The sequence below is a fragment of the Parus major genome, chromosome 10 (assembly GCF_001522545.3).
Source record: "Parus major isolate Abel chromosome 10, Parus_major1.1, whole genome shotgun sequence".
Lineage (NCBI taxonomy): Eukaryota > Metazoa > Chordata > Aves > Passeriformes > Paridae > Parus > Parus major.
The window spans coordinates 5163067-5175658 of record NC_031779.1 but is presented as its reverse complement, the minus strand read 5'-3'; the positions used below and the strand labels follow the sequence as shown (position 1 = coordinate 5175658).

The window sequence follows — 12592 nt, the reverse complement described above, 5'->3', positions numbered from 1 at the left end:
TTGCTTGATTTCTGTGCTTCTGTTCATCTTGGTTACATCTGGTACTTTAGAAGACCACTCATTCAATGTATTTTTTTTTTCAAGGCATGCCAGAGAATTACAGATGGAAAAGGAAAAGCCAAGGGAAGTCTTTTAAGTACTACGGAATAAAGAAATATGGTCTAAATGGAGTTGTCTGTGCCATGTAATCACTGTGAAGTTTTGTAATGGCAGAAACTAGGTCTTCAGGAATCAAAAGATCCCAAATAAGTTTGTCATTCAGTAAAAATAAGAAGAGAAAAGAAACAACAAAAAAAGTGGAAGTTACAGGAACACCATCTGCACCTTCAGCATCATCCTCTATTACTTCCTTTTTTAACAATGTCCCCCCTGCCAAAATTAGCTGTCCCATGTGTGGGCAATTGGTGCCAAGATATGGAATAAATAAGCACATTGATGAAACATGTCAGAGAAACCATGGTGACATTGGTGCCGTTGATGCTACACTGAATTCTTTTAGGAGTAAGAATCCCCCAGCTGCAAATCTGAGCAATAATTCCAGCTCACATTTTTCAAAAAAACTCTTAAATCTAGAAACAAGTCCTTCCAAAAGTAATTTATTGAAAGCAGGAGGGAGTGCAGCACAACAGACTAGTCCTTATTTTAGCAATAATAATTCAGTCTGTAGTGTCAACAATGAATCCCAGGCTCGAACAGTTAGAACAGTCTCCTTGGGAAGCTTGTCTTCTAAACTGTCCAGAAGACGCTGTCTGCAGGGGGGAAAACAGGTCTTGTATGAGGAAATCAACTCTTCACCTCCGGCTGTTCACAGTGCCTGTGGAAGTGCTTCAGCACTGGATGGTGATGATGATGATGGTGATGAGACTGATGCTGGGCAGAGTTCTCAGAAAGAAAATCAGCCTTCTCAGAGAGAGCGCCAGGAACAAAATTTTTCAAAGAGGGAACCTGAATTTCGAAATGAAATAAACAAATGTAATCGAGAAGACCTTGTGGATATGGTTCAAGTACCTTTACTGGCCGATAACAGTAATGACAAAAGGTTCCCATCTGGTACAAGGAGCACCAAAGCAGAAAGCAGGTCTGAAGGTGGTGTACTTAGTCCTGATCAATTTGAAACATCTCTAGCTATCCATACTTCAGCAGAGCTGAGCAGTAATTTGGAAGTTGAGACTCAGCCTCACACTGAGGTTACTCCTTCAAAGACAGAAGTGAACTGTGGGACAGAAAATTGCTTTAGCAGGGATGATGCAGAAGTACTTCCTGTGGAAGTTCTTGAAGACTTTAAGAATGATATGAACCACACTTTGTTAGAAACTGTGGAAAAGACAGAACCTCAGGATTCCACTGGGGACATGCTAGACAAAATAGATGAGGTCCTCTCTGTGCCCAGCTCTCCTGGTCACCCATACTACCTCCAGAATTTTTTACTAGTGCTGCGAGCAGTATTGGAGAATGAAGATGATGTCAGACTATTTAATGAACAAGATTTGAACATTATAACCAAGTTCTACAAATTATCAGGTATCTTTTCTTTTTTAAAATACATTTCCATGTTCCCTCTTGTAGAAAGCATTGTTACATAGTTTTATGTGAGAAGTACCATATCAGTTGACAGTTTAACTTGATGAATTTTTTAGGGGAAGAAGTTCCATTTTCTCAGGAGATGTACCCCTCGGTGTCTTTTTGTAAATAAACTCTCCTAATGTTGTTAGCTACAGATCCTGAGAGAATCGGGGGACACAGCCTTGTGCAGCCAAACCTGGGTGGGTGGGGGGGTCTGCATAACCCATTGGTGCACTCCAGACCATAAGTGTATTACAGTAGTGACATCTTGGAGTTTGGTAATGCCTTGCTCATCTTGTGATAGTTAAAGGGGAATATATAAAGAAAAAAAGCAACAGAAGTCTGGTTTCTGCCTCTCTGAGGCAAGCAGTAGATGCACATCATTTGCATCCAAAGATCCAGGAATAAACTCACAGGCCAGTAGTGTATGCAGGCATTGGCTACTTTGACAAACACTAGAAGAGATGTTCAGGATACACCTTCCCCATTTCCACACTCTGTTCCCTGGACATCAACAACACTGATCAGTAACAGGAGCTTGTTCTGTTAGATAAAAAAACTTGTTTCTCTTTCAGTGGTATGATTTCAGAATTCCCCTCTCATGTGAGTTGGGAATACAGAAAGAATTACTGCAAAGTGCTGCTGATAAATCCATGTCTGCACTGGATGTGAGGGTCACAGGTGAAACAATCTCTCTTTGCAGGGTAGGAAAGATGCAGCAATTGAGCTGTGAGAAGTGAGAGGATAGCACTAAATCAGTAGATAACAAATCCTGGACAACTGACAGATGGCTGTCATTGCCTTCAAGAAATACCAGGCAGGATACTTTAAAAGTTCAGGTAGATGAGTTATCTGTCCCACATGAGAAGTTTCTACTCAAGCATCATCTTTCAGTTATCATAACACAAAAAAGCCCACACACCTTAGTACTATGGAGTTGCTTGAATATACATATTTTCCAGTATTTAATTATTTTCTGCTGAAATGTCTACCATTTTTCATTGAGTTGTCTCTAGCTCTAACTTCATAAGTTTATGAAGCCTATTATGAAATTATTATTGCAGCTCTAGTTTGGTTAGTTCTGTGGTCTGGAGAAAAAGTGTCCACGTGTTAACCTTTTTCCTTTCTCCAGAAAGATAAAAACTGGGGACAGACTTTAAAGGAGTTATAACCCCACAGAGAAAATGACAAACCTATATATCTGAATGTAGTTCTCCCATGAACTGATACTGGAAAGATTCTAATAAAGAAAAGGCTGGAAGTCTTATAAGGACAGGAGAATTGATAAATAACCTTCTAATGTTTATCTGCCATTTATTAAGTATATCTAAGTCTGGTAGTGTTGCAGTGTTATTTCATTAATGATGAGTTTCAGTTAAGCAGCAGCAGACAGGGGTAAAACATTTAGAAGTTAGTGGGGGTTGAATTAAGTATTCAAAAGGTTGTGGAATGTAGTAATAATAGCTAGACTATTTTCAGCTAAAATTTAATAAGCTATTTTGTTGAATTTCAGCATCGTTAGTATTTTAAAAGTATTTTTAAAAGGCATTTTAAAAGAATATTTCCCTGATAAAAATCAAATTAATAGGAGTTTTTTTCTCATTGTTTTCAGTAGATATATTAGTATAATTTGGTTTATCTTTGGAAAAATAAGAACCTGAAGAATGCTGCATGAAGAGGTATTCTGTGGTTATGAAATTATTCTGTCAGACTGCAGCTTCTTTTGTTCCATAGCATGAAATATTTGGCTATTGAATGACTGTTTAAGAAAGCAAAAAGACCTATTTAACAACACAAAATGCAGGGTTGAAAAATGAAGTTCTCTTTTTCTATAAAACTAAATGTGGTGATTATTCATAGTACTGTGTTTAGGATTTACTCTTCTTTTTGTCCTTCCCTACTTTAAATAAAATTTGCAGTTGGTGGGCAGAAGTTGTATGTGAGACTTTTTCAACGCAAGCTGAACTGGTTAAAGGTGAACAAAATAGAGTATGGGGAGATAAGTGTGGATTTGTCACCAATAATTGAAGAACTAGCCGAAGCCAGATTTCTACAAACAGGTAAGGCTTATAAAACAGGTATTTCTACAAACAGGTAAAGTTAATAAACTTTTAAAATACTGAAAATAAAATCTGAAGTTGTGTCATGTTAGAGATCAATTTACTATATGCTTGACTGTGCCTTGGGAAGAGAATAGAGGAGCAGAATAAAGGCTTCAGGTAGATGAGTGGTCTTGTGAAAATACAAATAGTGCAAATTATATAATAGAGAAGAACAGTTTTTCTGAACAGCATTATTTTTATAACTCAAGAGAATTTTTAAATCTTTGCAGTTGTTTTGAAGTTGTAAAGGGTGTTCTTTTCCTGATTATTCCATTCCTTCAAAGTAGACCTGTGAAAAGATCCAGAAGAAGATGCAGAAGAATTTCAGGGTGAACCAGATAGCATTGTTAATACATTTTTTAAGAACCTGATGGCTATATAACCTAGGTCAAAGTTACAAGGTGATAATATAGCTTGAATTATAAGATATCAATGTAGCCTGATAAATCTGTATAACCTAATATCAGTATTATATCAATCTGATATCAATATAACCTAAATCATGACTTTTTATATATCTATATAACCTGACATTATAACCTGAATCATAATTTTTATACCTATATAACCTTGATCATAGCTTTTTATACCTATACAACCTGAATTATAACTTTCCTACCTATATAACCTGATATAAATAACTTTCTATACAATGTAATGTATGTATATGTGTATGGTTAACTAGTTGCTTAAGGTTGAATAGACTAATAAAAAGAAAAAACTCACCAGGTGGATAGTTTCAGAGATCTGTAAGTATAGTACTAACGAGAAATTGGCAAATGTAAAGCAAATTAGCCACAAAATAAAGAGTTTAGGCTGCATAGGACCAGACAGACCCAGGAACGCTGTAACTGCTCCAAAGACACAGTTGAAAAGTTCAGATGTGAAGAAGACCTTGGGAGCCTTCATCAAAAACCCCGACAACCCCGAACTGGGAGGTGCAGGCACAGTGCAAAAGGGCTCTGTAACAACCATGAGCTTATAGAATGTGAATTAGTTCCCCTGGGTATGTGCTGATGTTGTAACTTGTTACAACAAGTTGCACAACAACTGTTGTAACAGTAACAGTGAGCAATACTTGCTGTAAAAATACACCACAGCACTTGACAAAGCTGGGTGAGTTAGGAGGAGATATCCCCTCACCACCAGCGCTGCAATAAACAAATACCTGCTCTATAGACACTGGTCTATCAAGTTTTATTTCCAGCCTATCTTTCGGGCATCAAACCTAAATTATTAGATTAGTACTGGGTGGTATGAATGTACAAGCTGTTGCTTGAGTGTATGTGTATAACACAATGAGTATATGTGGATAATTTTACTTACAGAATCTGAATTGGAAGACCTGTGTGAAGGGTTGGATTTGCTCTCAGCCCCTGAGCTAAAAACTCTGGCAAAAATCTTTCACTTGCCAAACCCAAATGGTCAGAAACAGCAACTTGTGGATGATCTTCTGAAGTTGTCAAAGCAGCGTTCGATCTTCAGCACGAGTCAGGCTGGTATTGGGACAGTGATTTTAAAAAGGTAAATCTTTACAGCTAAATTTTGCAGGTAAATAGAAGTTGTGCTTTAAGTGACTGAAATCTAGATGCCTTTTCAAGAAAGGAATGCATTTAGTAAAATCATTAATAAAAGGGTGGCATTATATTTCAATTCACAGTGAGTCAAAAGAGAAGGGTAAATACCTGCATAATCTCTCTCTGCTTCTTTCAAGGAAAATCAAGTTTATGCATTAATTGTCTTGGAAAAAAGTTATACTTCTTTCAGTATATTTTAGTTTTTACAAGTCACTGTAAAAACCATTTCTATTTGTCCTTCCAGGGTGAAGGACCTGGCTGGAAAATGTGTCAGGGTCTGCAAAGGTGCTCGGGCTGTCTTTTCCCGAATCCTGCTCCTGTTTTCACTGCCTGAATCACTGGAGGAGGAAGAAGCTGGGCAAGGCCTGCTCTCCACAGTCCTGAGGGCAAACATGGGGCATATGGTGTTCCCCAGTTACACAGTAAACAGGAAAACACAGGTCTTCCAGGACAGAGAGGATCTCATCAGGTAGGGAGAGCTTTGGAAACGTGGAAATGTGTTCATTTCTAGAAAAGCTTTACTGCAGCACTTGTACAGGCAAATAAGAATTCAGTAGAGAACTCCAGATAAAAATTTGTAGAAGTGTTAATTTTGCAATTATTTTAAGTACATTTTTGTATCAAGGTAGGACTTGTAATTCACAGTGGCTTGCACTTGGAAACAAAATAGCTTATTTATTTGCTTTATGATCATGTGACAAAAGCTGTTTCTTCATTTGCTGTGCTGATTTTGAGCTAAACAGAAATTATATTCTCTAGTGTTAAGTAAATTTAAACATAACGTGCCCTGCTAGTTTAAACTTTGCTAATCCTACAAGATTAAGAGTAAAGATGGCTTCATGGTTCAATGTCTTTGGAGACTGGAAGGGAAACAACTTATTTCTTTCAACTGTAGATGCTTTTTAAGCATAATAAAGTTGTAGTTTTTTACCACAGGTATGCAACTGCTGTTCATCTGTCAAATGATATAGCCACTGCAATGGTAAATGGGAACTGGGAAGAAGCTAATCATCTCTATTTGTGTGCTAAAGAAACCTGGAGCAAACTGAAGAATCATGCATCTTTGAGGTAGTGAACTGTAAACTTAAGTATATTATCTTGCCTTGGGTACTTTTCCTTTGGAGAGAGGCTTATCAGCTAGGGATCTTATTTAAACTGGATAAAGCAAGAGACTTTAATGTTCTTGAAAGCTTGGAACTTCATGATTGTTTAGCTTGTAAGTTACAATATGAAAAGATGTTTTTTATAAAATCTTGTGAAAGAGTTGGTAGACTCTATGGATATAGCACTAAAGCAGTCTGTTCTACGTGCCAGTGCAGGAAAACAAGAACCTTATTTTTCCCTTGTTACAGATTTTTTTTTTTAATGGCTTTGAAACAAATGGCAATAAGCAGAAATTAAAATTGACTGTGAGCAAAAGGATGTTGCAAATGTTATGGGAGAACATGCTGGGTTATTCATGTCTTTAGATTTCCAAGTGGGTGTTGCTCAGGAAATGTTACTGAAAATCTGAGAACTGAAATAATGTACATTGGGTTTGAAGTGTTTTTCATCAGTTTTTCTTTTAATTATTTTGTTTTCTGGCTTAATGATACACCACAAGTTAAAGCCTTATGTTTGGCATTATATTCAATTCCATGGCAATTGATTTAAAATAATATTCATAGAGAGTCATTTGGAGGTCTGTTCCATTTTACACTGAAGACAGTGGGAAAATCTATTTTGATTTTAGTAAGACATTCAAAAGACTTTGTCCTGAAGCATAGAGGTGCCTCCTGAAAAGATGTTAATCTTCTTTTATGGCAGGAAATTCCTGTTCAAAACTCCTTCTTTTGTTCAGCTTTGTTTCTGAAGTTAAACTGCTGACTTATGAGAATGAGTTGGTAACAAAATATGATGCAATAAGTTACTGTTTTGCATCTGTTGTAAAAGTGATTAACTGATAATTCTACTGGTGTTGAAACTAAAATATGCTGTGCAAGTGCAGCTCGCACCTGCTCCCTAAGCCAAACTGGCCTTACCTTTGGGTTCTTGACTTTGCAGCTGGGATACTCATTTCAGATCAATTTGGATATATAAGGCATTTAATTTGGTAAATACTTTAGGTATAAGGATTCTTAGTAAAACTGACACAATTAAATTCATCTGAACTACTCTTATTTTTCAGCTATCACAGAATTTTACCTGATTACCTGCGACGTTTCACAGTTGGCTGGGTGTACACAAGAATCCTTTCTCAAGGAGTTGAAATTCTGCAGAGACTTCACAAGTATAAGGTAAAGTGGTGAGCTGAATAGAAATATGTGTCTGATTTTTGTACATCAATTTACATTTCTGATGTGCCTGGAAAATGGTGGTAATGTTTGCTAGGGCTTGCTACAGCTCTAGTAACATGTTACTTTTAAGGGAAAAGAACTGGTTTTTTGTGCTGCTTTAGAAAGTTTTAAATTGTTTTGATTTCTGCTTATGCTTTGAAGATTTACCATATGTAATGCACCATAAAACTATTGCTCAGATATGCTTGTTTCATTATTTAAACATACCTGTGTTTCACTAGATTTGGCTATTGATTTTAAATAAGAAAAATAAGAGAAATCTTCTAGAAATCCTTGGGTCTTCCTTAGGGAATTAACATCTCCAAAGGCCTCTGACTTCCATTAATCAGATTATTTTGAAAAAGACATCACCTCAGCAAGAAAGAAACAAGTAATACTTAATATATTTTTGGCAGTTAACCTTTAAGTTTACATAAAAATACCTCTATTCTAGAATTTTTAAGATACATGTATGGATCTGAAATGGCTATATTGGGTAGTGGAGTAAAAAGTAGGTTTGGATTGTCCAGAGACAAAGTTTCTGCAGTATTCATTAACTAGAGGGGAAAATTACAAGCTAACTTGAACTTGGTTTTGTAACCCAGTTAATAAAGGTTCAATCCCATTGCTACAGGAAGCAGTGCAGCAGCTGCAGAGCCTCCTGGCCCAGGATGTGTATTGTACTGACAGCAGAGGGAGATGGTGGGATCGACTGGCTCTGAATTTACATCAGCACTTGAAAAACACTAAGAAGGTATCTTCACAACTGCAGCTGGAAGGCTGGAAACACTGCAGGCATTGTCTGAAAACATTTTAAAAAGTATTTCTTATGGAAAGAACAGTGGAGTAGAGTCTCCTAAAAATGCAGATTTTGTTAGGAATCCTAAGGTCATACAACCATTTTCAACTAAGAAAATTAATCCACTTCCTTAATCTTATACTGATCAGTAGAAATTGAGAGGAATGTCTTTTTACTATACTAGTGTAAATTTGAATCCAGAAGCCTCATTGTGCAAAATGTCACTCATTGATTAGAACTTTACCACATCAGTTAGCAAGGTGTCCCGGTCCTGTACTCTCGTTCTTACACTCACATTTGTGCTTCAGTCAATCGCTCCTGAACAGAGAGGTGTGCAGAGGTCTCTGTAAATTGTTGTTTGTCCCCTTGCTGTTTGCCAGGCCATTGGCTGCATCCGGAGGGGGCTGGCAGACCCAGCCGTGCGCACCGGGCACCGCCTGTCCCTGTGCCAGCGCGCCCTGCGCATCAGGGACTCCCCCAGCTGCAAGCAGTTCCAGGGCCTGCTGCAGGACCTGCCCATCCTCACCGTGCAGGATGTGACACACGTAAGGAAGCAGCAACTCATGAGCTCTTTTTACTTCTGATGAATAAAAGTAATCTGGGAGACTTTAATGTTAAATGTTAAATGCTGTCCACCAGCCTCTGACTGACATAGTGCAGGAAAAGGAATACAAGTGTGTTTCTAAAACAAAGGCCTCTTGTAATCAAATACTTCTATTGGTTGGTCAGCTTCTTATTTGAAGTTAGTCAGCTGTACACTGGTCTAATTTGCATTGCTTTATATTTGTTATGGATGTGATCAGCCATAAACTCTACTAATTTATCAGTAATGCCCTCAGAGCCTTCATTTCTGGCTGAAGAGTCTGATCAGATCAATGCCCTGCCTCTGGTGGCTGCAGGCCAAGCATTCTGTGTGCTAGAAAATAGTCACCTTAGAATGTTATCAGCATTAGATTAATGGCTAAAAAAAATGCTACTGTTCTTTTAGGAACCTTTAGAAGTTACACACTGTAAATATATGTTATGCAAATGTTCAGTGTGGGGCACTTGCATGACATTTGAACGGATTTTAAAAAAATCTATCTTTTCCATACCATTGTAAAGATAATTCTGTCTGGGCAAAATCAGAGCAGAGTCTCACTTCCTCTCTCAGTGTCCTCACCACGTCTTCCTGCAGCCCTTCTTTGTCTCAGCCCAGTCTGTCTACTCAGTTTTCTGTGTTTTTGCTCCTTGTGCTGCACAGAGAAAGGCTACATTCCCATCTGCCCAGAATTTTTGCTAGACATTTGTTTTCTTTAAAATGTTCTGGTTTATAAAAGCTAAACTGGATGATTTCACAGGAATGACAGGTTAAATTATATTCAATTGATTTTTTGAAACAAATCTAGTTCTGATTTTGAGAAAATTGAAAAGGGGATTTTGGGCTAAAGCTTTTTAAATGTGATGCTGGAAAGTAACCAAATGTTTTAATATGCTCAGGTTACAATCAATGGAAAGATGTGTCCTCAGACGGGAATGGGAAAATCTGTGTTTCTCATGGAGGATATTGGTGATGGAGAAGGAGGCGAAGACTGCAGCGTATCCACAGTCATGTGCTCAGTTGAGGAGCTGGCATTAACTCATTACAGGAGGAATGGTTTTGATCAGGGTAACAGTACTGTTGGTTTGGGGATATTTTGCAGTAAAATAACTGTGGGAGTAAGTAAAGAAACTGTTTACTAATCCGTTTAGTTAATAGACCAGTTGTAGCTGATTTCATTAGACCAGATTTTAGGCTGATTCTGTTTCCTTCCCAACCACCTCTAATACATCACTTCCTTACCAAAGTGCTCTAATATGAATTTTCAGCCTGACCTGCTTCTTGGCCTTTAATGATTTGCTGCCTTCATTTACCAAAGGTGGTTTTGAAATGTATTAGGAAAACCCCAGTGTTTTTTCTTCATCTACACAGAAAATCACTTACTTTGCCTTCCTTACCATTGAACAGCTAAGGATAAAACAGTTTAGGGTAAAATGCTAGCATTATCATTTAAGGGAGTGCCACTAAGGAAATGTAAACCTCCACTGATTTTTGGTAGTAAATGTCCATGAAAACAGTATGTACTAATAGCACAACACTGCAGGATTTTTTTTAAAAGGCTCTACTAGTAGTTTTTCATATATTTTTGCAATTTAGGGGCTATGAAAAGCCATCAACTAGTAAGAATATATACGTCTGTTTTACAGGAAAAAAAGCAAAATACAACAAGGTAGGCAGGTTCTTTTTAAAGATAAAATTTGTATCTTTCTATAAGATATATATTTTAACATAGTTTATTTTATTGATAATACTGTTGCAGCAAAAGTGAAAAAAGATCAGAAGAAGGTAAATAGGAAGGGAACAATATATGGAATTTGGGAGAATTGTGCTGAGATTCCTCACTCCCACCCACTTGCCATTGGTGTTCTTGGCTCAGTACAGTTTTGAGCACACAGTGGCCATGTGTGATTTAGTGAAGATCCAAAATAGCCATGCCAGCTCCATGCACACACCCCAAGACACACATGGTCTCTCTCATATGTATGAGGTATCATGCCTGTATAATACATATATGAATATATATACATTATATGGTATATAATAACATACATGTTCTGGGATCTGTGTGTGTGTCATGTAACATTACATAAACTACTATAGATATATTGTACTAACAGACTAATAATGAATACACATCACAGAGTGGCTGAGGTTGACAGGGAGCTCTGGGGTCAACTTGTCCAACCCTCAGCTCAAGAGCCAACTCTCCCAGACCATGTCCAGCTCTGGAGTATCCCAAGGAGGTCCACAGCCTCTCTGGGCAGCCTGTGCCAGTGCCTCATCACCTTCACAGTGAAAAAGTGTTTCCTTGTGTTTGCACATATATAGATATATATAGTCATACATATATATCTCTCCCTGTGTTTGTACATTTATATAGAAATGTTCACAGAACCATTGAATGGTTCAGGTTGGAAGGGCTCACAGTGGGGTCATCTGGTCCAACCCCTCTGCTCAAGTGAAGTTATCCCAGAGCACATGGCACAGGATTGTTGTGGAATAGCTCCTGGGAGGGAGACACCACAGCATCTCTGGCAGCCTGTTCCAGTGCAGAGGTCTTCACTGTAGAAGGCAGTCAGCTTCATCAGGCATTATTTAGCTGTAGTGAATCCATGCTGACCACTCAGGACCACCTTCTTGTCATCCATGTGGACAGAGATGGCCCCCAGAATGAGGCACTCTGTCACCTTTCCAGGGATTGAGGTGAGGCTGACTGGCCAGGACTCCCCTGGGTCCTCCTTTCCCTTTCTGCAGAATGGGTGACATTTGCTTTCTTCTGGCACCTCTCCTGATAGCCACCACCTTCCAAAGATGATGGTGAGTGGCCTCACCGTGGTGTCTGCCCACTCTCAGCACCTCTAGGTGCATCCACTCAGGGCCCTTGGACTCGTGGATATCAAGTTTGCCTTGGTGTTCTCTAAGCCAGTCCTCCTGAACAAGGGAAGGTTTTCCAACATTCCTTTCCCCAGGTCTTCTGGGTTAGAGGTCCCTGAGAGCTGGTCTTGGCAGTGAAGACCAATGCAAGGAAGGTGTTCCAGAGCCCTGCTCTCTGTGTCCTCTGTTACCAGGGCCCCTCTCCATTTAGCAGCAGGCCCCCATTAACCTGAGTTTTCCTTTTGGTGTTGAGGTATTCAAAGAAGCCCTCCTTGGTGTCCTTGATGTGTTGTTTTCACATGCTCATATGTGTGCATAAATGTGTAGAAGCATGTGTATACATGCATAAACACACATATGTATTTACATATATAAATATGTATACATATAAAAGGCATAATAGGTAATATTTACAATAAAACAGGTATATAGAATAATATTTTATACAAGATCTAATTATATACTATAAATATATGTCATGTTTTGAATATATTATATATTATTATCATCCACAATTTATCTTTTTTTAATGTTAAAAAAATACTTTAAAATTGTCAGTTAGCCCAGTTAGCTTTGTGGGGGCCAGGCAGGGATGGAACTGTGCTGCAGCTGAAGCCTCATGGCCTGGGAGCAGCAGGCTTGGGGAATGGGGCAGAATGAACTGCATTTGCAGCTGCAGTGGGAATGTGTGCTGACATCAGCTGGCCATGAACCTGAACATGGCAAATTTCTGCTTTGGGTCATGATGGCTCAGTATCTCTTCATATGCATTGCTGTAGAAA

The 12592-nt window shown here is 38.4% G+C and overlaps 1 protein-coding gene across 4 annotated transcripts in view; it reads left to right on the top strand.

Moving 5' to 3' along the window:
* The window catches only part of FAN1 (FANCD2 and FANCI associated nuclease 1), a 41025-nt gene that overhangs the window by 915 nt on the left and 27518 nt on the right, over nucleotides 1-12592 (top strand). For 3 of the 4 annotated variants that reach the window (XM_015638973.3, XM_015638970.1, XM_015638971.3), the window contains exons 2-10: nucleotides 85-1521; nucleotides 3483-3623; nucleotides 4994-5189; nucleotides 5487-5711; nucleotides 6179-6310; nucleotides 7410-7518; nucleotides 8192-8311; nucleotides 8737-8901; nucleotides 9836-10004. In XM_015638973.3, coding sequence (XP_015494459.1) covers nucleotides 207-1521; nucleotides 3483-3623; nucleotides 4994-5189; nucleotides 5487-5711; nucleotides 6179-6310; nucleotides 7410-7518; nucleotides 8192-8311; nucleotides 8737-8901; nucleotides 9836-10004 — 2572 coding nt within the window. In that variant the 5' untranslated portion in view covers nucleotides 85-206. Of the gene's footprint in view, nucleotides 1-84; nucleotides 1522-3482; nucleotides 3624-4993; nucleotides 5190-5486; nucleotides 5712-6178; nucleotides 6311-7409; nucleotides 7519-8191; nucleotides 8312-8736; nucleotides 8902-9835; nucleotides 10055-12592 lie in introns of all 4 variants that reach the window. The other variant, XR_004498988.1, reaches the window with a different exon arrangement.